General features: G+C 44.7%; 1 protein-coding gene across 1 annotated transcript in view; it reads left to right on the forward strand.

The window, feature by feature from the left end:
- Positions 1–23,747, forward strand: part of RYR3 (ryanodine receptor 3) — a 479,585-nt gene that overhangs the window by 438,710 nt on the left and 17,128 nt on the right. The window contains exons 91-96 of the mRNA XM_054969918.1: positions 670–728; positions 4,578–4,749; positions 6,145–6,231; positions 8,549–8,746; positions 9,295–9,425; positions 15,221–15,263. Coding sequence (XP_054825893.1) covers positions 670–728; positions 4,578–4,749; positions 6,145–6,231; positions 8,549–8,746; positions 9,295–9,425; positions 15,221–15,263 — 690 coding nt within the window. The remainder of the gene's footprint in view (positions 1–669; positions 729–4,577; positions 4,750–6,144; positions 6,232–8,548; positions 8,747–9,294; positions 9,426–15,220; positions 15,264–23,747) is intronic.

A 23,747-nucleotide genomic window follows, 5' to 3' on the forward strand; every position in this document is an offset into this window, starting at 1 on the left:
AGAAGAAAAACCATGCTCCTAGGCTTGCCACCTGTTCCTTATTTCAAGGAACCCATCCTTATTTAGTATCAATAGAAAAACCTATAAAACCTTTTAAAATACACCAAAATGAAAAAGCCAACTATAATACCTTACAAAGACAACACATTCTAATAAAATACTGGTAATGTTCTGACTAAGATTTTATTTTCTTACATTCTCATAATGTGTTACATATTTTGGAACTGTTCAGGTGGCAACCTCTCTTCTCAGATCTTTTACAGAGAATTGCATCCCAGTCTAGCTGGGAACACATGAGTTCTGCATGCATATCCTTAGCTGGATGAGTTACCAACATGCAAACTGAGAATGCATGTGCAGTTTCTATTCTGATTCTTCCGCTGGGGCTAGATGCACATAGCCTCAATCAGAAAATCAGCTTTAACATTGATCAGTGGCTGTGCAGGAAGGCTGCATACATATTCAGGGTAAATCAGTGTCAGACGCTGCTCCGGTTTGTGAACACAGCTTTTGATTGATTGCAATTCATTACTAGAATAATTGGTGCATATCCTAAACCCTGTAAATGTTTAGTAAATGCTGGTATTTATTTGTTTTTTGTGGGTTTGAAAATAGATATATTTAGTTCTCAATTAAATTCACTTTGCATCCAAATTTGACATTTTTTAGGCAGTTGAAGTGGTAAAGGACGATGAATCAGAAACAAGAACAGAATCTGAGAAAGCTGAGTAAGTTGCATTTATGATTGTTTTAATGCATAAATGTTACCTGGGTGAATAATCTGCAGGCATGTCTCAAAAACAATCTTGAACTTTTGTCTTCAACCATCCTAAAACATCAGCTTTTCTTATTTAGTTCTAAATGTCCTAAATGCTTTCTTCAGACTCCTAACCTATTACAGATTCCTTTTAAAAATGGATAAAGCGTGAGAATAAAGAGATTATTAAAGCTCCTCCTAACACTAATTATTGTAATATGTTCCCAAAGCAAGAAGAGCACCAGGTTTGTACCCAAATTTAAGAACTGCTAGTCTCTACAGATATGTTTTTATAGCTGTTGCTCATCTTCACATTCTTACGGCTTATAAAATTCTTGTGACTGCAACATTCATTCTCGTTCTGCACTTAAAAACATTACTTTCTAACTTACATTTTAATGTCATAGCCTTTGGAACTACAGAGCCTGGAGCAGAGCAGAGCAATGCTTAGAGAGCACAACACTTCAAAGAGCTCATGCATTCATTTAATGCTATCATGGCTTCTGACAGGAAGAAAACTGGCAATCATTGCCCAATATTTCTCACTCCCAGCCTTCTGGCTAAGCTAAACTTCTAGGGTAAAAGCTCTACCTATAAATACAAGGAAAGAACTTGCTGGGCTAAGGCTTGGAATTTTGATCTATTATTTAAACTGGACCTTAAGCTTATTTGTTCCTGGTGCATATGTGCACTGAGATCTCAAAGAGAAGAACAACAGCAAGGAATCCTGGTGTCTCAAGTGTTGTTTAAACATTCAAAAGAATTTGGTGTGAATAAAGTGACAGAATGGACATGATAAACATCAGACACGATGAAGTTCCCTAAGGTGTAAAACTCCCTGCAATAGAAAACCAGCAAAGGAGAGGGTATAGAAGCTTTCTCTGCTGTGCTAGCTTTAGATTTGCATGGAGGGTTTTTTTTCTCCTCACATTCAGAACTTGAAGCAACCCCCTGGACTCTGCCATGTTGCTATTTATTCTACCACCTCATATTCTTGTATGTATAAACCAGGCCCTCTGAGGGAGGGAGTTATGCAAATTTAATCTAGAATGCTGACTTATTATAATGAAACATACACACCCGACAGATGTAGCATGTTAGAGAAGAAAAGTGATTTTGGTAGACTTACAAAATTCAGAATGTTGAGTAAAACTGTTTCAGATTTTATACTACCACAGCAGTAGTTAGCAGATGAAAGTGGTATGTGTGCATGTTAACTGCTGCCTGTCACACTCTCCAGCTTCTACTTTATATTTCTTTATTATACTGCTTGTAGAATTTGAATCCAGTGGCGCCTTAGACACCAACAAGATTTTCAGGGTATAAGCTTTTGAGAGTCAGAGCTCTGAAGAAGGGAGCTCTGACTCGAAAGCTTACACCCTGAAAATCTTGTTGGTCTCTGAGGTGTCACTGGACTAAAATCCTGCTGTTCTACTGGACTCAAATCCTGCTGACCAACATGGCTATTTACCTAAAACTATTTGTAGATAATTTTAGTGATAATGCATAGTGAATTAAACTACTTAATTCTTTGTTGCTTTGTGGGAGGATTTAACCTGATGTGGGACATCACATCCAATTGAGGCATTTTCAAATTGCTCCATGTGGCAGCTTCCAGTATAGTTTCTGTGAAATGCCTGTATGGTGATTATCGTTTTCACTCAATTTGGAGAGCATTGATATTGTTCTGATATCCCAGCACAACGTTCTGCTATGATATTCCCAATATTGAATAAAAATGGTGATCATGTCCTTCCTGACATTCTGATACAGAATTAAAATGATAATTTTTGAAAAGCACACTCTTAATATTGACATTTGTTTGTGGGTGCATGCATGAACACACAAGCCTGATCACTTGTGACATTCAATGTCTGTGTGGTAGGGGAACATATATTGAACACAGACTGAATACCAGAAGGACTGTGTGGTCCACCAGCTTGGTATTTGATATTTCCAACACAAATTCTACTTGTTCCTAAATGATATAGCATAAGATAGGAAACTTACAAAACAGAACTTTCAGAAAATAGTGATGTCCAAGTTTATATACCTAGCATTTCGGAAGGTAAAATATGCATTTTTATTTAAATTTTAGCCGAGTTCAACCATCTGTACATAACCCAAATGCTTTTTCACAGTGTAAAAGAACTACTTTCATAGTTCTCTTTTCCTATCTTATTTAAGTTCACCAAATTTGTTATGATAGCATCCATTAGTGTGGCTGCTTCATACAAGTCAAATTTTAGATCACTTTCATTGGTTGTTGTGGGTTTTCCGGGCTGTATAGCCGTGGTCTTGGCATTGTAGTTCCTGACGTTTCGCCAGCAGCTGTGGCTGGCATCTTCAGAGGTGTAGCACCAAAAGACAGAGATCTTTCAGTGTCACAGTGTGGAAAAGCTGTTGGCAGGTCATTTATATCTACTCAGGAAGGGTGGGGTTGAGCTGAGTCATCCTGTAAGAGTTTCCCAGGGTGTGGAATGCTAATGGCGGGAGGCTTCACTGTATCCTGAGGAGGTTCTTTTGCATATGGATTGGTGCTTGATGTGCTAATCTTCTCTGCAGGGCTATTGTTGGGTGTAGAGTGTTTTGTTAGCCTGGTGTTTATCAGAACTGGAAACCATGCTCTGTTCATTCTTAAGGTTTCTTCTTTCCTGTTGAAGTTTTGCTTATGCTTGTGAATTTCAATGGCTTCCCTGTGCAGTCTGACAAAGTAGTTGGAAGTGTTGTCCAGTATTTTGGTGTCCTGGAATAAGATACTGTGCCCTGTTTGAGTTAGGCTATGTTCAGCCACTGCTGATTTTTCAGGTTGTCCAAGTCTGCAGTGTCTTTCATGTTCTTTTATTCTTGTCTGGATGCTATGCTTTGTGGTCCCAATGTACACTTGTCCACAGCTGCAGGGTATACGGTATACTCCTGCAGAGGTGAGGGGGTCTCTACTGTCTTTTGCTGATCGTAGCATCTGTTGTATTTTTCGGGTGGGTCTGAATACTGCTTGAAGGTTATGCTTTTTCATAAGCTTTCCCATCTGATCAGTAATTCCTTTGATATATGGCAAAAACACTTTTCCTGTAGGAGACTGTTTTTCTTTGGTTGTTTGATTCATCCTGGGTTTGATTGCTCTTCGGATTTCATTTCTGGAGTAGCCATTTGCCTGAAGTGCGTTTTTTAGATGATTAATTTCCTCATTGAGAAATTGTGGATTGAGTTTCAGAGAACTGATTTTGTTGATGAAATCTGCTGAATCTTTGATGTAAGACGAGGTTTTCCCGATGTGGTCCTGCAGAAGATCGGCCAGATGTCTAGCTAATTCATACGTCGGTGAACCAATGGCACTCACAATGGGTCAGAGTGGGACTGAATCCTTATGTATTTTAGAGACGGATATGTGAGCCGCACCTCCTCAGGATACAGTGAAGCCTCCCACCATTAGCATTCCACACCCTGGGAAACTCTTACAGGATGACTCAGCTCAACCCCACCCTTCCTGAGTAGATATAAATGACCTGCCAACATCTTTTCCACACTGTGACACTGAGAGATCTCTGTCTTTTGGTGCTACACCTCTGAAGATGCCAACCACAGCTGCTGGCGAAACGTCAGGAACTACAATGCCAAGACCACGGCAATACAGCCCGGAAAACCCACAACAACCATCGTTCTCCGGCCGTGAAAGCCTTCGACAATACATCACTTTCATTGTTTAACTGTTAGAAGTAGCATAATTTACTATGAGCCAGACTATCTTCATGTTAATGTAGGTATGTAGGAATGTAGAAATTAGACTCAGCTGTTTAATAGATGGTATAATTTCCTATAGCATGGAGGATGGTGAGAAACAAGATAGAGTAAAGGATGATGTATATTCCGAACATTTGGAAGCTGAAGAACCCCGGAAAAGGAAACGAAGACATGGGCAAAAAATAGAAAAACCTGATGCAGTTATGGCAAACTTCTTTAAAGTACTGGAAGTTTATCAGACAAAAATGCTGGTATGTTGGCTCTCTCTCTCACTAACTTAGTTATAGTTATAACAAAATGATGCAGGTAGTGTTTTTTCAAACCTTGGTATGATAAGTAATATCTACTGGAGCTTTTGCGTATAAGAATTGAATAAAGAGGGAACATCTACAGGGGAAAGAAAGTTTGAAATGAAAAGTAGTTGACATTATAATACCTGATGTTATAATACCTGATTTGGCTGAGAAGCCAGTGGGGAAAACCTACCATCTATCAGTTTATGAGAACTCCTCTGCCAGATTCCCCCCTAAACAGCACAGCACCATGGAGTCTCAATCCAACTTGAGTAGTTGGACCATGTGGTCCAGTGCAGAGAGGTTTCTGCCTTAGGAGTAAAGTGCCACTGAAAGCTTCTTGTTGGAAGTGTGCTAAACAAGAAGGGACATTTTATCATATGTGGTGGACAAGTAAGAAAGCAAAGAGTTTCTGGTAGCAGATATAACCATCAATTCAGAAGATTTTGAAGATTAAAATCCAGTTGAAACCAGAGACTTTTTCATTGGGAATAATGGACAGTCAGTTGGAAATAAAGCTTTGGAACTTTATTTTTATATTTGATTATGGCAGCAACAGTACTCTGTGCACAAAAGTGGAAAACTCCAACATTGCCTACAGTGGAGGAATGGTGGATAAAAGTGTTGGAATTTGCATCAATGGCAAAACTTACTTCATTGATTAGGGAAAAGACATTAGTTACATTTTTGACTGAATGGAAACCGTTTATAGACTTTTTACATGAAATGGATAATAAGGACTCGATGACATCTGGATTTATGGATTAAGAATCATGAACAATGGACAAAAGAGGGCCCTTGTGTTTTACTCAGAATAAATGAGACTCTGAAAACGATCTGTATTTGTGGCGGAGAAAATTGGAACTCAATCTGTAGTTTAGTTTAAGGGTTTCTGTTTCTGTTTTTTCTTTTTTCACTTGTTTATGTATTCTTAGTATGTCTTCTTTTTAGAATGCTGTTTTTTTATCTTCTATGTTTGTTATCTGTAGCTTTTATGTTATTGTTTATAGTTTAAATAAAGAGAAATTCCAGCAGAGAGAGAGAGAAAGAAAGAAAGAAAAAGAAAGAAAGAAAGCCTCTTGCTGCTAGAGCACCATAGAGCTGAGGGGAGCCTGATGCTAAATCATTCACAGATGACATGATTTTGGCTCAGGATTGTGTATATAGCAGAGCAGCTCCCTCCCAGTGCTCTTTTGAAAGTCAGTTGGCTCTATAAGCATTTGCTGAGTCAAGGGGGCAAATGACTTCTAGAGGAATTCCTGTGGTAACATAGTATAATTTGGATTTCCTTTGCTTTTTTTCTTCTGTTCTGAAATCTGTCTCAGAAGCTGATAATATCCTTTGTATTTTCAGCATTATTTGGCTAGAAATTTTTACAATTTAAGATTTCTAGCACTTTTTGTTGCCTTCGCCATCAACTTTATCCTGCTCTTCTACAAGGTAAGCTAATTGAATTACTTCTAGGCAAGATGCCTTGATCTTCAGCGCAACGTTTGCTGTGGTACAAATCTAGAAAGTTGTTACAGTAAGCACTATAAATTAAAATGAATATGGCCAGTGTACAAATAATGAGTCCTTAAACCAATTAAACTTGTAAAGAGGGAAACATTTGTATGCATTTAGAAGTCAGAACAATGAATTAATTCAAGCCTGTTTCTTCAACTTACGTAATGGAGGTGTCCACCATTTCCATTGATTTCCGCTAGAGCTACATCCTCCTGTCCTGTACCTTGTTCCCAAGAATCCCGTGACCCCAAGAGTCTCTCTACATGAGATGCCTCGGTGCATGTTCGTCAGGTATAGGGACATACAATGTTAGCTGGGAAGCGTAGTTTTAAAAGACAGCCAGCAGAGATCACTCCTCAGAGGGTTTGTTAATTTCATCTCGCCTCCCCAAAGGCTCTGTCAATTTCACCTAACTGCGTGAGATCTCAACCAGAGGGCAGCAAGGAATGGAAATGTGCTGGAGCTGCCTTCCAGAGCCGGGCTTAGACCTGGAGAGATAATGGGCTCAAGTTTCCCTTCTGGCTTTTCACAGCCCCTTCACACAGCTTCAGTGTATAGCAAAGCCCTTGCCCTGCTGCCGGCTCTGTGGAGCTCTATTTAAAGAATTTAGGATTAACCCATTGCTTTAAGACCAATTGTTCATCTTCTGGTTCTTATGTAATTTACAATACAATTCTAAGTACACCTTCCTTGGAATAAACTTAGTTGAATAGATCTGAGTAGACCTGTTCAGGATTGCTGTCTGAGGGCCAAGCTACACATGACGAATGACACTTGAACGGCAAGTGGATTGAGTGGAGGGCAAGTGAACAGGGAGAAATACACTTGCCATTCAAGTGTCATTCGTCATGTGTAGCTTGGCCCTTAGTGAGTTCAGGAAGTGGCAACATGCATACCAGAGGTTCTTCTTGGACACTTTCATGGAGCAGCCATCAGCTTAAATTATCTGCTCCAGGAGTCAGCTATCACAGCACCACCCTTTCAAATTAGGAGTGGGAATTGCAGTGCTTTTTAAAAAATGACATAATAAATTAAATGTCACAATCATTTTTAACTTTCTTATGGTTGTTGGAGCAAGACCCCTGTTTTAGTTGTCTCAGGACGTAGAGTCCTTTCCAGTAGCTTTGAAGAGACACTCGAGATAACCATAAAGCTATCCAGGAAGTACAGGGGCTTTCTCCTGAGGGTTCTGAGCTTGTTTCAGGTGGTAAAGAGTCTGATGAGTGTAGTGAATTACCCCCTCTTTAAGGTGCTCGAGTTTTAATTGCCTCTATAGACTTCAAAAAGCAACTGCAGGGGACGTTTCATTTCCCCCTTTCCCTTTACTGAAATCCCCAATGTAGCTTCTCTCCTTGCTGCTTCCTTCCTTCCCACCAGTCAACCTACCTTTATCTCTCCCCACTCCCACCCTGCACCTGGCTTCAGTTTCACCTCCTATGTCAGCCTATACCTGAAAACTATGGCTGAGTTGTGCACTGTTGGCCAGTTTTGTGTTGCCAGCCACTGAGTTCAGTTGCACACTGAGGAATATACAAGGACTTACAGGGGCACCTCACTTTCCACTGTATCCCTTCCCCACACTATTTACTCTTTCTCTCCTTCTGGCAGACCTCATATCCTCTCTTTTCCATACTTCTTTCTCTCCTTCCCATCCACCACCCAGAAAAAAAGCTACCTTTTATCCACCCCCCCCCCCATCTTCAACGGTATTTATTATTTACTTCAATTATAAGTAATGCTTTGGAACTCAATTCCTGCATTTTATCCTCACAACAGCCCTATCAGGTAGGTTAGGCTAAGAATGTATGATTTGCCCAAGATCTCCCAGTGAGCTTCTACAGCAGAGTACTGATTCAAACCTGGGCCTTCCATATCCCATTCTGAAACTCTAAACACTTCATTACCCTGGGTTTTGTGGAATGACTGCTCTTGAACAGTAGCAGGCAGCCAGTTCTGAGTGAGTCTTGCAAACTACATGATATCAAGTCACTGTGGGTGCTGCCAGTCCTGGCTATGATAAACCCTCCCTCAAAGGCCCAAACAGCCCTGGAAAGTGCCTTGCCCCATCCTCCCACCTTTTACTGAAAGAAACCAAAGCTGGAAGGCTGGCAATGCTATTGTGGTTGCCTAGCTATGTGGTTGCATGTATATATCTTATCTGTCCACGACCCCAATCTCCAGATTTACATATCCACAGATTTTACCATGTTGTGAGTTAGATATATTGATTATGTGTGTGTATCAATTACAGGTGACTGAAGAGCCATTTGAGGAAATAGAGGAAGAATCTGACCTATGGCATTCTTTGGATGAAGATGAGGATGAAGAGGGTGTGGTTTTCTTTGTTTTGCAAGAAAGTACAGGCTATATGGCTCCCACACTAAGGGCTCTAGCTGTTGTTCATACAATCATCTCCTTTGTATGTGTTGTTGGATACTGTTGCCTGAAGGTTAGTCATATAAATTTCAACCCAAATTACCCTAATGAAAAAGGCTTTTCCCTGTAGTGCTGTACTTACAGTCAAGGTACTGAGCGGCAGAATACCTTGTAAGCTCAGGGTATCGATGAAGCAGGATCTGCAGCAAACCTAAGGCTTGTGCTCATTCCTCCACCCTTCACTGTGACTTGGATCCCAAGTTCATAAATGCCAATGGACACATAAAGGCCTACTTTCATAGGCCTTTATGTATGTAGTATCTAGTTAACATTCAACATTTAGTGTGTGGTGTAAGCCCGCATGCAAGCCCAAGCACTTCAGCATTTACATAACCTTTATAGCAGGAGCTTTTATCAAAATATAGACGTGAAATGTCTACTCATGACCCAGTGTAATTCAACTCATGCATTTATTCTAAGCAAAGAGTTCTTCCATTATTTTGAGGTTCAGTAGTACTGTACAATTATATATTAAAAATTATTTTCAAGGAATTTGAAAATATTTTCTTTCTTCAGATTTTTGAAATCACTAAAATCTTCTTCTTCTTCTTCTTCTAAAAGGTTCCCCTGGTTGTATTCAAACGGGAAAAGGATATTGCAAGGAAACTGGAATTTGATGGTCTGTACATTACTGAACAGCCCTCTGAAGATGATATTAAAGGACAGTGGGATCGCCTAGTCATAAACACTCCGTAAGTTAACACATTTCAAACTGAAATAATGCAGTACAACTTTGCTAATTTGCTTCTTTCATAGGGTTGCCAACTCTGGATTGGGAAATGCCTGGAGATTTGGGGGTGGAGCATCAGGAGGGTAGGATTTGGGGAGAGGGAGGAACCTCAACAGAATATAACATGACAGAGTTGATCCTTCAGAGCTGCTAATTTCTCCCACGGACATTGTCTTTGTATCATGCAAACCCGTTGTAATTCCAGGCCCTACCCGGAGTTTGGCAATGCCTCATCTTGAAGGACCTGTGCAAAATAATGTATTGGTAACTTTCCTCATCACATCACAAATATATAATGCAAGCAAGGGATCCACAAGAATTTGAAGGGGGGATTTCATTCTCCCCTTCCCCACATTTCTTTCCCTTCTCTGAAAGCCACCGTAACTTCTCCCATTTAGCAAGTCCATCAAAAGGTAGAATAGAAATACAGGCTGGGGATGCTGAATCCTGGGGGTGAGGGTCCTCCCATGTTATTTGACAGAAAAAATTGACTTCCTCTAGTACTGCACAGTCATTCAGTTGTGAGTACAAGCTGTAGCTATGTTAGTAGCTAACTCCATATATCCATTTTAATCCTTGACCATTTGATCCCATGTTTGTCACATTGCCAAAAGAAGTGGCAAAATGGGCTGGCTGGCTTGCTGGATACTGGAACATTCAGCTTGTTCAGAATGTGGCAGCTAAATTACTGACAAGAATTTGCTTTGAGGTTCACATTTTCCCAGTTTTACAACAGATGTGCTGGCTACCAATTTATTTCCATGCCAGATTCAAAGTCCTAGTGTTAAGCTTTAAAACCCTAAATGAATTCGGGCCCCCACGTTTACTCACATGTATGAACCTGCTCATAGCTGGCACTGACCTCTGAGTGTTGGCCTTGACTATAATTAAATTGGTGGGCCCACAGGCAAGCATCTTCTTAACTGTGGTTCCCTGCTTTGGGAAGCCCAGTTAGCTCTCTCATTGTTGGTCTTCTGGAAATTGATTTAAGACTGCTTTTGCAGAGGGGACCTTTAAAAGGGGGCAGACCCCATTTTTTAAATCACCTGGCCCTTTTGTTATGTGGGCTTTTATTGCTGTCTTGTATTTGCTAGTTTTATTTGGTTACTTGTACATTTTATATCTTTTAGACTGTGGCCATTTGTATGATTTTATATTATGATTTTAACTTGTACTCTCTGAGTACTTTGTAGAAGGCCACAGAATAAAAAGTAAATGAATCAGTCCTTTCAGTTGGGGTTCAGTTCTAGATATGGCACAAAAACCAACTTGTTTGCCCTGATAGATGATCTACACTTGTCAGTCAACAGGGGGAGTATGTACCTGCTGGTTCTCATGAACCTCTTCACTGCCAATCAACCTGGTATCCTTCTGCACAGCCTAGCAGGGATAACCTATGAAGCATTTTTCTGTGGCCCCTTCTGGAGAGTACATTGCAGTAGGTGGTGTGAGGGAACTTCTGCTGTGTCTGTTGGTCTGTGAAGTACTACAAGGATTCATGTTGGTACACTGTATGGGGGGAACCTGCTGAGAGAGATCATTCAGAGAACTGGAGTTAAATGGTCTAGGAATAATTTTGATCAACTTAGGATAGTTTGCAAGTTGTATCTATTCCTTGAGAGCTTTGACCTGGCCACTGACATGCTGACATACGTGCTTTAATAACATCCAGATTACATTATTATAACATGCTTAACTGTTAACTGAGGGCTACTGTAATAGGCAAATGTGCTGCATTCGTTGCATTAGTTCCACTTTGTTTTTAGGCCCAGTTCAAAGGTACTGGTTTTGACCTTTATATCTTGGGTCCAAAGTGTTGGAACATAGGCTGCAAGGTCTGACCTTCAGTCATTATGGGGTTAATGTGTTTACCCAGTGTACTACCTGTTAATATTGACCTGGAAGGAAACCTGGCACAGAGCCAATAGCCTTAGCTACTATATCTCAAAGCTCAGGAAAAGAAGATGTGTCTTAAGAGATTACTTCCTCTCTAAGGGTCAAGAAGAAGCAGAATCTTCAGTTTTGCTTGTGTGGTCTTTGTAGAGTCAAGATGTAGGAAACAGAGTTCTTTGTTTTTTGTAGGAATCCCTTGTACCTTTTTCCTTTAGAGTAAATGTTTTCTTAAAAGCAAACAAGTGTCTTGACTCTCTATTATTCAAGATCCATTGCAACTCTGAGTTTAAAACTATTTTTAACCCACTTTTTCCCAACACAAAGTACTTGAAGGAGTACTTCTATCATATGCCTTGTTTCTGCCTTGTTTCTGAAAATATCTGAGGGGAAGCCTTAATGTAGGAACCCACACATTTAAAAATTCACTTGTTTGGGAGGCGGCTCTCACCCCTAAGCATTGGAGTTCCTCCTCCAGAAGGAGAATTGACATCGTCATTTGAGGCCTTCTCTCACCATCTAAAAACTTACTTATTCCACAAGACTTTTGAGAAAACTTGGTTTGTATATTCCAGGATGTGGAGATGTTTTTTAATTAATAATTTTTAATTGTTAGTTGTATTTTATTTTATTTGTAAACCACCTTGGGCATTTTAAACAGAAAGCATAGGAATTTGCTATAATAAATCATTGTCTGGTCTACAGCTACATATACATGTACATATACAGATGAACAGATAAGTTAAGAACTTGGAATGTAGGTGTCATGCTTCTGCCTAGCATATGCCACCTAATAAATAATATCAGATATGCTTTCACAATATATGTTCTCCTCTAAATAACATCAGTGCTGTAGATCTGCACTTAGACCCCAGCCAATGTGGGTAACTAGCTGGCTGGCAATTTGGTTGCTATGCGATCTTTTGAATAAGCAGCATGAAATACACAGCCCTGCCTCCTAATTTTAGCAAGACATTTATAGTAGTAGAAGAGGAAACTATTGTACTGACTGCTGCTGTCACAAATATAGAGAATCTTGCAATACACAGACAAGCTAGTTGTGATTTCCCCCAATGAAGTGGGGAGTCGGGGACTTTTTTCTATCCAATATAATATATTATCCAAACATGGCCTTTCCCTCTGAACTTCCATTGGTATTGCTCTATATAGGCAGCAATGTGATTTAGAAAAAGATGTGCAGACAGAACTTTAACCAAAACTTATGAACATTGAACATTGTATAGGGATGTAGCATTTCATATTTCTTTCCCTTCATACAGTTCCATTCTGTTGTATGATGCCTTAACTGCAAGTTGTGGGAGTCACATAGATGCTGCCAGTCCACCTCTATCCCCATGTCTCTTTTATAACATGTAGTTGAAAAAAAGTATGACAAAAATCGTGTTAGCATTTCCCTAATAAAGGGCAGCCCTGTAGCTTTAAGAAGTGAATGAATGCCCTCAATGGCTGTTGCTAGACAACTAACACTGTATTGCCAGCCTTCAAGCCTTGGTTTCTGTCAGTAAAAGGTAGGGGAGTCCTTTCCTGATCCCCCCCCCCTGTCCTGGAGGGCAGAATTATTGAGGTAGGCTCAGCAGTAGCCACTGGCCAACTTGCTACCATGCACATTGTGTGACTCAGCCATGTCCAGCAGTGACCACCTGGTAACTCACTACTATCCAACAGGAGCCACCCCACAAAAGCCAGTGTAGTGTAGTGGTATGAGTGCCAGAATAGGATCTGGGAGACCCAGGTTCAAATCCCCACTTTCCCATTAAAGGGTGACCTTGAGCCAGTCATTCACCCTCAGCTTAATCTACCCCCCGGGTTGTAGTGAGGATAAAATGGAGAAAAGGAGACTGATATAAGCTGATTTGAGTCTCCCATTGTGGAGAAAGGCAAAGTATAACTAGATTAAATAAATAATAAGTAAAGCTGAAGATAAGGGGAACAGGGAAAGTTGGAGGAAGAGAAAGAAATGGGGCTGCCAGGAGGAGAGAACGAAGAAATAATGCGGAGAAGGGGATACAGAGAGGCAAGTCTTTGTGGTTCCCCCATTTGTTTTTGTATACTTTTAAGTGGTCTCAAGAGATCCACCAGTAAAGGGATAAGCAGGGACCACAGACTTTGTTACTGTAAACAATGAGAGACCATAGACTTTACTACTATTGCTATAAGTATGATCCTACTGAGTAGTTCCTATGTTGTTTAATGTATCAGTCATGACATATTTCTCTTTAAATCTTGCAAATGGCATGTATATAACCATATACGTATATTGAAATTTCATAATATTGATAGTACTGACTCAAACTATATAATCCATCTTGAATCTCAGTGAGAAAGGAGGACTATAAATGATGTAAATAAATTAAGGGTTGTCACTTAAAAATAGTATATACTGCTATAAGGGAGCATGTTTACAGATCTACTCAAAAGTAAATCCCAATTTATTCAACGGGACTTAGATGTTGTCACAGCAACATGTCTACTAACTGTTTTTGAAGCAACAGAATTTATAAATCAAGCAGGCTAACATCACCTACTGCAGTTTTCACCATAAAGCCCCATTCCTACATTTACTTTTGTTTCTCATGCTTCCTGATAACATATGCAATTGGAAGATCACATCACAATGACATGATTACACATCATGGCAACGCTGCTGGCTCCACTGATGTTGGTGAAAGATGTATTGTAATTGCATCATAGGTCCTTCCTAGTCTACATATTGCCAATTTACCAACCTTCCGCAGTCATGGGAAAACAGGCTTAGGACTCAAACAGGATTCAGCTACACAAGACGCAAGAAGTCCCATGAGGAGCTCCAAGCATTTTTTTTTCTCCTCTGATAATCAGATGTGTGGAGGAGAGCATAACTCAGATTGGGATTGCGGTGCAAGGGCAGGGGGGTTCCTGTCCTGATACTGTATTAGAGATCTGTTATTTGCCGCAGACATATATGCCTGTGTGCTTGCCCCAGTGGGGCAAATAACAGCTCCTTGGGATCAACTCAAGTCAGAATAATGGCATGTGAAGAGATTTAACCGTCTTTCCTCTCACACTGGGGTCTCAATTAAAATCAAGTCTCTATGTGTATGATTTTAGAGGGGGAGAACTTTTGGGAGGACCATTCATTGAGCAGGTAATGCAGGCTCTTTGTACACTTTATTACTGTCATGTTTTCTACTACTCTTTGAACTGCTTCTGTTTGTATCACTGATGCCATTTTCTTCCTCCACTAGTACCATCAGATGGGCTGTACTGGCAATATGGATATAGTGGTTTTTAACAAACTCAAAATCTTATAAAATTTTGTGGTGAAGAGAGACTGAGAGGGAAAAAACTTAACTGAAATGCTATAATGCAGTTTTGGTGCCATCTTTGTTGTAACATTTCCTTTCAACATTTCCGCTGTGTAAAGAATATGTGGTAAGGTAAAATCTGGACTCAAGAGTAGTAAAATTAATGTTTTGAAAGGTTAATGACTATGTTGCAGAAGGAGCTACTTTATTTTCCCTCAAATCTGTTGGGAGTCATAGAGACTGTGTAAACTGAATTAATCCTAAAGAGAATAATTTTAGAGTCCACGTTATGAAATATAATGATGGATAAAAAGCCAGTATGACTTTGACTAAATAGCAATTTACATCTTATGGGGTAACCATATCAGGAAAAACACACCTAATTATTACAAGTGAATTATGGTTTCTTAAAAGCCTCAGAAATCTACTCTATTTACATGACAGTAAATTCTGCTCATAGATCAAACAACATCCGCTTAATGCAAAGCAGAATAAGTTATCAATGTAATAAAAGATTTTTCCCCAGATTTTGCCTAATAATATGCTTTTCTTATGTATGCAGATCTTTTCCTAATAATTATTGGGACAAGTTTGTGAAACGAAAGGTAGGATCTTTAAATTATTTTTAAAGTTTATATTAAAAAGTGAATATATTTTTTAAAAGACAGAAACATTAAAATGATTATACTTGTTGCAATATATGAAAAGGGGAACTGGAATTAAAACTGGGATTAAAAGGTCACCAGGGTTCATAAACTGAAAAATCATTGTGAGAAATGTTCTCTAAAAGTAAAAAGTTAACTCCTGGACCCAGCTAAGAAAACTTATATTGAGGAAAGCCAAGCTGACAGTTGCCCACCCTACCCGTGCTGGTCTGAGGAGGTGGCAAGGAATCTGCCTAGGCTTATGGCCATACTTAATAACCTTCTTTTACATACTTCTCATGCATTCTGATGCTGGACGTCCTTAGGAAAGTGGGCCGCAGAACTATAAGCAAGACACGTGCAGCTGGAAGGAATCTCCGAGGGTCATCTAGTCCTGTCCCCTGCAATATGGAGGGAGCCTGCAGCTACCTCCTGCTACTCTCCCAGTGATCCCTGCTTTGGGCCCAGAGGAAGGCAAAAAAACCTCTAGGATCTCTGCGCTAATCTGGCCTAGAGGAAAATTTGTTCCTGATCCCAAAGTGGCAATTGGAATTATCCTGGGCACAAAAGGAGGAGCCACGTGAGCCAGGCACAGCACACCCTTCCTGCCTGTTCACTGGTAGACATGGGCATGAACAGCATTACGAACGGAAAAAACCCACAAACAGCCCGTTCGTCTGTTTGTGAACAAGCCGTTCATGAGGCTCCATTCCAAACAAACAAGTATTTATTATTTATTTATTTGATTTGATTTATACCCCGCCCTCCCCACAAATGGGCTCAGGGTGGCTAACAACATTAAAAATACATTAAAGTCACAAAAACATAAAAATAACAATATTTTTTAAAAAATCATTAAAATAGTCCAGGAGCAGGCTATTTAGACAAATATTGGGAGTTCATATACATGAATAGCAGATGGCCGAGGGCAGCCCCAGAAGAAGTGGTGGACTTAGATGGAAGAAGGAGGACACCTGCTGGCACTCAGCCGAAGGCCCAGTGGAACATCTCCATTTTACAGGCCCTGTGAAACTGTAACAGGTCCCGCAGGGCCCAGATCTCCAGCGGGAGAGAGTTTCACCAGGCCGGGGCCAGGGCAGAAAATGCCCTGGACCCGGTTGAGGCCAGACAGATGTCCTTCGGGTCGGGGACCACCAGAAGTTGCTTGTCTGCAGAGCGCAACACCATGCAGGGGACGTAATGGAAGAGCGGTCGTTGCAAGCCTCGTTCGTTGCCTTTGTCAGCCGTTCGTCAAGCCAGACAGTCTGGGGCCTTTCAATCAATCAACGGCAGGGACTGAACTCTGTCTGAACTCCTTCTGGCTTTCCTTCTGGCTTTAACCCTTCAAAGTACTTCCAGCAGAGAGTCTCATTTTTGCCAGTGTGAAGAGAAAATGACAACAAAGGGGGAGACCCATGCATCATTCCTTTCTTGGGGTGCAATCTCTCTGAAACTTGGGGGGGGGGTCTTCAGAGGACAGTGAGGACTATGTCCCCTGCAAATTTGGTGGGTATTGGACATTGGGAAGGTCAGTTTGTGGGGTGTTTAAAGGGCCCTGCCTCTTGCACGTGGCAAGAAAGGGCCCTTTAAACTATCAGCTGGCAGCTGATAGTTTAAAGGGATCTTTAAGGGGCCACGAACAACGAACATGTTTGTGAACAGGGTCATGTTTGTTACTGTTCATTGTTCGTGGATGGCAATGAACAACTGTTCATGGTTTTTTTTCCGTTCGTGCCCATGTCTATTCACTGGTGGAAAGTCCATGGTAGCAGGCCAGCCCAGTAATGGAAATGAATCAAACCTAGCTGGTGGGGAGTTGACTGTAGGAAGAGGGGAGAATCCAGACAATGAGTGTAGATAGAAAAGGCCAAGGTGGCCTGAACTGGGCACCAGAGAGCCCCTGCAGTTGACCTTGGTGTAATGCATTCCCCCTGCTCCCATTATTCAGTCTATGCTCTGAGACCTGACAGGCTTTGAAGCCCCATACCACATCATCATTGCCCCTAGGACTGTGCCCAGGAGTGAATCACTCTTGCCATTAGGGAACCAGTGCCACATGACACCTCTTGGTGTTAGGGACAAAGCCCCATTTCCCCAGGAAGACCAGCTCATTCATGACCATGGCTTTAGACGTTCCCTGTGAGTCCATGGTGCTGGGTCTCATAGGGACCCCCCCCAATTAGGAGGAATGGAGCTGGAGGGCCTTTACTATTAAGGGGAGATGCCTATCTGTTCCACACCCTGCAGCAGCTCCTAAGAGAAGCAAGCTTCACACCCTGCTCCCTGGCAGCTCTGAGGAAAAAACAGCTGGCACTGCTCTAGGTAGTGAAATGAAACTGAAGCAGCACAGACTGTATCCTTGCGCCCTGCCATATGCTTGCCTAATTCACCTATGGAGGACTGGCTTAGCTCAGCTTCGTTCCTTGGTGTGTGGGCTCCTCATCCTGGCCTCCACCCTATGAACGCAACTGAAAGGGTCTTGTTCATCTTCGTTCTTCTGTGCCTCCACACATGGGTACTGCGCACGCGCAGGCCAGCCGCCGGAAGATTCTTCAACGCTTACCCAGCTCCGAAGGGGCCGTTTGCCGTGCGCCTCAGCGACCGTTTCCCGCCCAAACGGTCACATGCTCCTCCAGCGGCCAACGGCCCCTTCCCTCAGTTCTCTTCTTGCCGCCGCTTGAGGAGAACGTTCCGCTTGTAGCTCCGTGCTTTGTTTGTGTCTTTGGATTGCCTTTTCGTGCTTGACTTGGATTCTGGATTTGACCTTTCTTCTGCTTCGTGATTTGGACGGACTGATCTTGGTAGTGTATTTGATCCGGACTGTGTTTGACGTCGCGTTTTGGCTTGCCCCTCAGAATGGCTTCTACGGCCCTATTTAAGCAGTGCGCCCAGTGCCGTGCTAAGATGGCCCAAGCGGATGGGCATAGCCTTTGCCTGCTCTGCCTTGGGGAGGAACATGTAGTCCCCACTTGCAGGATCTGCCAGGGGTTTACACATAAGGCCAGGCAGGAGCGTTCCGCCCGCCTCAAGGCTTCTCTGTGGCAGCGGGTCTTGGACGCCCCGGGGCCCTCCGAGGCGGAGAAGCCGGGGGCCGCGAAGAAGGCTAGCCAAGTCCCCACCCATGCCGGGGAACAAACTAGAGTGGGCTCTGTGGCGTCTTCCAAGTCTGTGCCTGCCTCCCGCCCGGCAAGTAAGTCGGCGTCAAGGGCAAGCTCGGTGGCGAGGTCATCGAAATCGCCGCGAAAATCGGCGTCGGTGAGGTCGGAACCGGAGGGGTCGCCTCCGAGGCTGGAACCGAGCGGATCGGATCCAATAAGGTCAGCCCCGGCGTCGGTCGAAGGGCCTGCTGCAGTCCCGGGACCGGAGGCTGCGCGGAAGGCGTCGAGCAAGAGGGCGTCGGTTCCGAGGGCTTCTTCCAAGCCAGTTCCGAAGAAGACTAAGAAGAAGGCCAAGCATCGCTCTCAGTCCCCTCGGCGCCGGTTGGCGGAAGAGGTGGTCCTGTTGTCCCCACTTACACCATCACCTCTCCTGGACTCCCCAGACCATCCCCTCCTTGAGGAAGAGGTGCCGGATCCAGGGGCCTATGTGGTCCTGTCGAGCGGGCGGCGTTCGCCTACGCCAGAATCGAGCCCGGCTCCACGTCGTCGAATCCGAGAGGCTACTAGGGGACCGTCGCCTGCATGTTCTGCCCGTAGCCAACGGTATTGGTCCGAGGGGAGTGTCGGATCCGAGTGAGTCGGATCCGAGCGGTCCGCGGCTGCCCGTCACCACCAGGCTTCAGGTATGCCGGATGCCTATCGGTGCCAGTGGAAGAGGGCTCCACGTGGTTTCAGACCATCGGATCCGGGGCCGTCGTCGTCTGGCCATCGTGAGTGGCTGCCGCCACCCTTCCCAGAGGGGGAACTGTCAGCTCCGGCCTCGGATGAGGATGACGAGGACGTAGGGTCCGGCTACCGTTCCGAGTCATTCTTCGAACCAACCCCGGACGACAATGTGGGCCCTTCCACCAGCTCACCCTTCGAGGACCTGCGGATTTACGTGGATCAAATGGCCTGCATGTCCAAGGCCCTGGAGATTGATGTGTCTTCTGTGGTCCTGAAGACAAAGGACAAGTTGTTGTGCAGAATCTATGGGGAGAACCCGGCTACAGTGGGTTTTCCTATGCTGGAGGGCTTGGAGGAGATCATCGACAAGGTCTGGAAGTCACCATCTGACCTGCCTGCCACGTCCAAACGCATCGAACAGATGTATAAAATTAAACAAGGGACGTGGCAGTCCCTCATCAAGCATCCTCCACCGTCATCCTTGATAGCCGAGGAGATTCAGCACAAGAGGTCGGGGTCCTCCTCCGTCCCACCAGATAAGGAGGGAAGGAAGATGGACGCACTGGGTAGGCATCAGTACTCGGTTGCTGCTTTAGCCCTCAGGATAGCCAACTATCAAACGATTATGGCGGGCTATCAACTCTACCTCTGGGAGAAGCTGGCTAACTATGTCACTGACCTCCCTGCTGAAAAGAAGGCGGTAGTGTTGTTGCTGCAGACGGAGGCAGTACGATTGTCAAAGCAGCAGATGAACGTCGGGAGTCATGCGGCGGACACGGCTGCTTGGGGCATGGCATCGGCGGTGCTCCTGAGGAGGCACTCGTGGTTGCGGTCGACTGCCCTCCCGCAGGAGGTGAAGGCCAAGATTGAACGTCTGCCCTTCGAGGGTGACTCCCTCTTCTCTACCACCACCGACAAGGCACTTAAAAAGAAGGAGGAGGACCGGCAAACGGCACGCTCCCTGGGGGTCACCCCAGCGGACAGGTCCACGTTCAAGCCTCGGTACTCTTCGAGGTATAATCCCTACCAGTACCGTAGCAGATATCAGCCCCGTCCGTACTATCAACAGTACCCTTCCTCGCAGCGCCAGTACACCCCAGCGCAGCACCAGGGCAGGAGGCGTAGGCCGTTCAAGCCCCGCTCGTCTCAGCCTCCGCCCCAGCAAAAAGATCCGCAAGGGGCTGGAAGACAGTTCTGAAGGCCCGGCCCTGCGGCAGCTCTGAACTTTTCGGACAGACTCAGACCCTTCTTGTCTGAATGGGAGTCAATAACATCTGACTCATGGGTCTTAACAATTGTTGATAAGGGGTACGGGCTGGAATTCACTGAACTGCCGATGTGTACTTCACCGCTTAGTGCGGTGAATAATACTTTAGTTGAGCTGGAGGATGAGATTAAGTCCCTCTTGGCTAAAGGGGCTGTGGAAGAGGTGGCATATGGGGAATCCGAAAGGGGTTTCTTTTCCCGCTTCTTCCTGGTCCCCAAAAAGGACGGGGGCCTACGTCCCATCTTGGATTTGAGGGGGCTAAACGCCTTTTTAAGGGTGACCAAGTTTAGGATGGTCACATTGCCTGCTGTAATTGCCCTTTTGAAGAGGGGGGATTGGTTCGCTGTCCTGGATTTAAGGGACGCTTATTTCCACGTGGGGATCTTAGAGGAGCACAGGAGATTTCTGTGTTTCATTTATAAGCAGCGAGTATTCCGTTACAAGGTTCTCCCCTTCGGCCTTTCCACAGCTCCGCGTGTGTTTACAAAGTGCGTGGCTCCTGTGGTTTCCTTTCTTGGAGAGCAGGGCTGTACCATCTACCCCTATCTCGTGATTGGCTTATAACAGCAGGCTCGGAGGCTAAGCTGCTGCAAGATGTGGAATTGGTTCTGGACACTTGCAAACGGCTGGGCCTCCTGGTGAACCTTGAAAAATCTAGGCCTTATATTGGGGCGGTGTTGGACTCAGTGGAGGCCAAAGCTCTGTTGCCCCCGGGAAGGGCATGTTCCCTGAAGGGCCTGGTGTCCTTGTTTAAAAGGAATCGTTTTCAGCCTGTGCGCATGGTTCAATGCTTCCTGGGTCATATGGCTGCTGCCACCTCGGTGGTCCCCTTTGCGAGGCTATGGATGCGCCCGCTCCAAAATTGGTTTGTGAGGAGGTATAATGCCTTACAGCATCCTCCGACGACAAAATTCTCTGTCCCTAGGGCCATTATCTCCTCCCTTGACTGGTGGTTGTCGGATGTTAATTTGTTTAAAGGGACCCCCTTTGGTTACCATCATCCCGAGTTCTCGGTGACCACGGATGCCTCCCTGCAAGGGTGGGGGGCCTTCTGTGGGGAGCTTTGTGTGCAGGATGTGTGGTCAGAAAGAGAGAGGGGTCTCCATATTAATGTGCTTGAACTGAGGGCTGTTCGTTTTGCACTTGTGTCATTCACAGCGCTCTTGCAGAACCATCAGGTGCTGGTGCAGACGGACAACACTACCGCCATGTATTACCTGAACCAGCAAGGCGGCACGGTGTCCATGATCCTCTGCAGGGAGGCCACGCTCATTTGGGAATGGGCGATCAGGAATGGGGTGACGCTTCGCGCCATTCATGTGGCTGGGTCAGACAATGTGCAGGCGGACACCCTCAGCAGGGTGCACATGCTGGATCACGAGTGGGGGCTCAACGCAGAGTACGTTGGGCCGATCTTTCGGAAGTGGGGTCGCCCGAGCATAGACGTGTTTGCGACATCGGCGAACACCAAGGCCAAGGTTTTTTGTTCTCGGGCAGGGAGCGATCCCCTCTCTATTGGGGATGCCTTCCAATTTACTTGGGCCCAGGGACTACATTACATGTTTCCACCTTTCCCTCTAATACCCAGGGTATTATGCAAGGTGGAGAGGGACAACACGGACTGCATCTTAGTGGCTCCGTTCTGGCCACGGCAGCTCTGGTTCCCGAAGCTGCTGGAGATGTCCACCCATACTTACGTGGCCCTTCCGCCCCGGCAGGATCTCCTCCTGCACGGGAGGCTCTTCCACCACGAGCCCAGGAAACTACATCTGACCGCTTGGCGGATTCGACCCCGTCCCTAGGGTTCTCTGAGCCGGTCGAGAGGGTCCTGTTAAACGCTAGGAAGCCCTCCACACAGCGTACCTACAAGGCGAAGTGGAGTAGGTTTGAGGCTTGGGCCGCCTCTAGGAAGGTGGCGCCTCGGTGCAGCCCCTTGGGGATGGTCTTGTGAGCTGAAGGACCGGGGCCTTAGTGTGGCGTCTCTGAAGGTGCACCTTGCGGCCATCTCCGCATTAAGGTGGTGTCAACCTTCCACCTTTCACAGGAGATTTCTCTACCTGTGTTTTTCCCTGAGGCTTCTACTAAAGGGGAAAAAGCCCTCCACACTTTGGATCTGCGGAGGGCATTGGCCTTTTATTTGGAAAGGACGAAGGTGTTCAGGAACAGCCCCCACCTTTTTGTATGTTTTGGGGCGAAAGACAAGGGCCACAGGGCGTCAGCACAGACGGTGTCCCGTTGGATTGTGACAGCCATTGTAAGGGCCTACGCTTCAGCCAAGGTGGACTGTCCTTTGGGTATCAGGGCCCACTCCACACGGTCCCAGGCAGCGTCTTCAGCTCTGCTCAGGGGTGTACCTTTAGCTACTATTTGTCGGGCTGCAACATGGTCGTCCGCTGATACTTTTGTAAGACATTACGCTGTTGATGTAAATGCTAATGAGGATGTGGCTGTAGCTAGGGCCGTCCTCCACTCCTTGTTCCCCTAGGAGTTTGTTGATTTAATCTGCTCTGATGGGGGAGACGAAGGCACTGTATATAGTTGTAGATGTGTACTTTATTGAATATTGTGGGGTTAGTATGTTTATCCATGTGTGCGTATGTATATATGTTGTTCCTATTGTACATAATAAAATTGAGTTGGATTTCACCCCACCTTCCTTATTGTGCGAAGCTTGGTACTCTCCCATGTGTGGAGGCACAGAAGAACGAAGATGAAGACAGGGTTAACATACCTGTAACTTATGTTCATCGAGTTCTTCTGTGCCGATACACAACCCTCCCTCCTGCCCCGCTGTGAACTCCAATGCTGATTTGTTATACATATATAGGCTGTAGCATGAGTTGCCTAGTTGGAGTTAGGGCTATGTGTCTTGAATGAGCGGCGGCAAGGGAGAACTGAGGGAAGGGGCCGTTGGCCGCTGGAGGAGCATGTGACCGTTTGGGCGGGAAACGGTCGCTGAGGCGCGCGGCAAACGGCCCCTTCGGAGCTGGGTAAGCGTTGAAGAATCTTCCGGCGGCTGGCCTGCGCGTGCACAGTACCCATGTGTGTCGGCACAGAAGAACTCGATGAACATAAGTTACAGGTATGTTAACCCTGTCTTTGCAGCCAAGCAGGAAATGTCCTGCATTGGCTGTCGAAGCAAGTTGAGAAACATAGTGCCAGGTACTCAGCCGGCTTTGCTATTTAACCCCAGTGTGCTGATCAGAGGGAAGACTTAGCCCTCAAGCTTTGCCAGCCAGGAGCTGAGCTGAATTCCTGCTTTGGCATCAGGACTCCCCTGAGAAGATGGCACCACAGTGTATCCCCCCACCCCCCGCCGCAGACCAGAAAGGCAGCCTTGAGTAAGTCCTTGGC

This window comes from Eublepharis macularius, chromosome 2 (genome assembly GCF_028583425.1).
Source record: "Eublepharis macularius isolate TG4126 chromosome 2, MPM_Emac_v1.0, whole genome shotgun sequence".
Taxonomy (NCBI): Eukaryota; Metazoa; Chordata; class Lepidosauria; order Squamata; family Eublepharidae; genus Eublepharis; species Eublepharis macularius.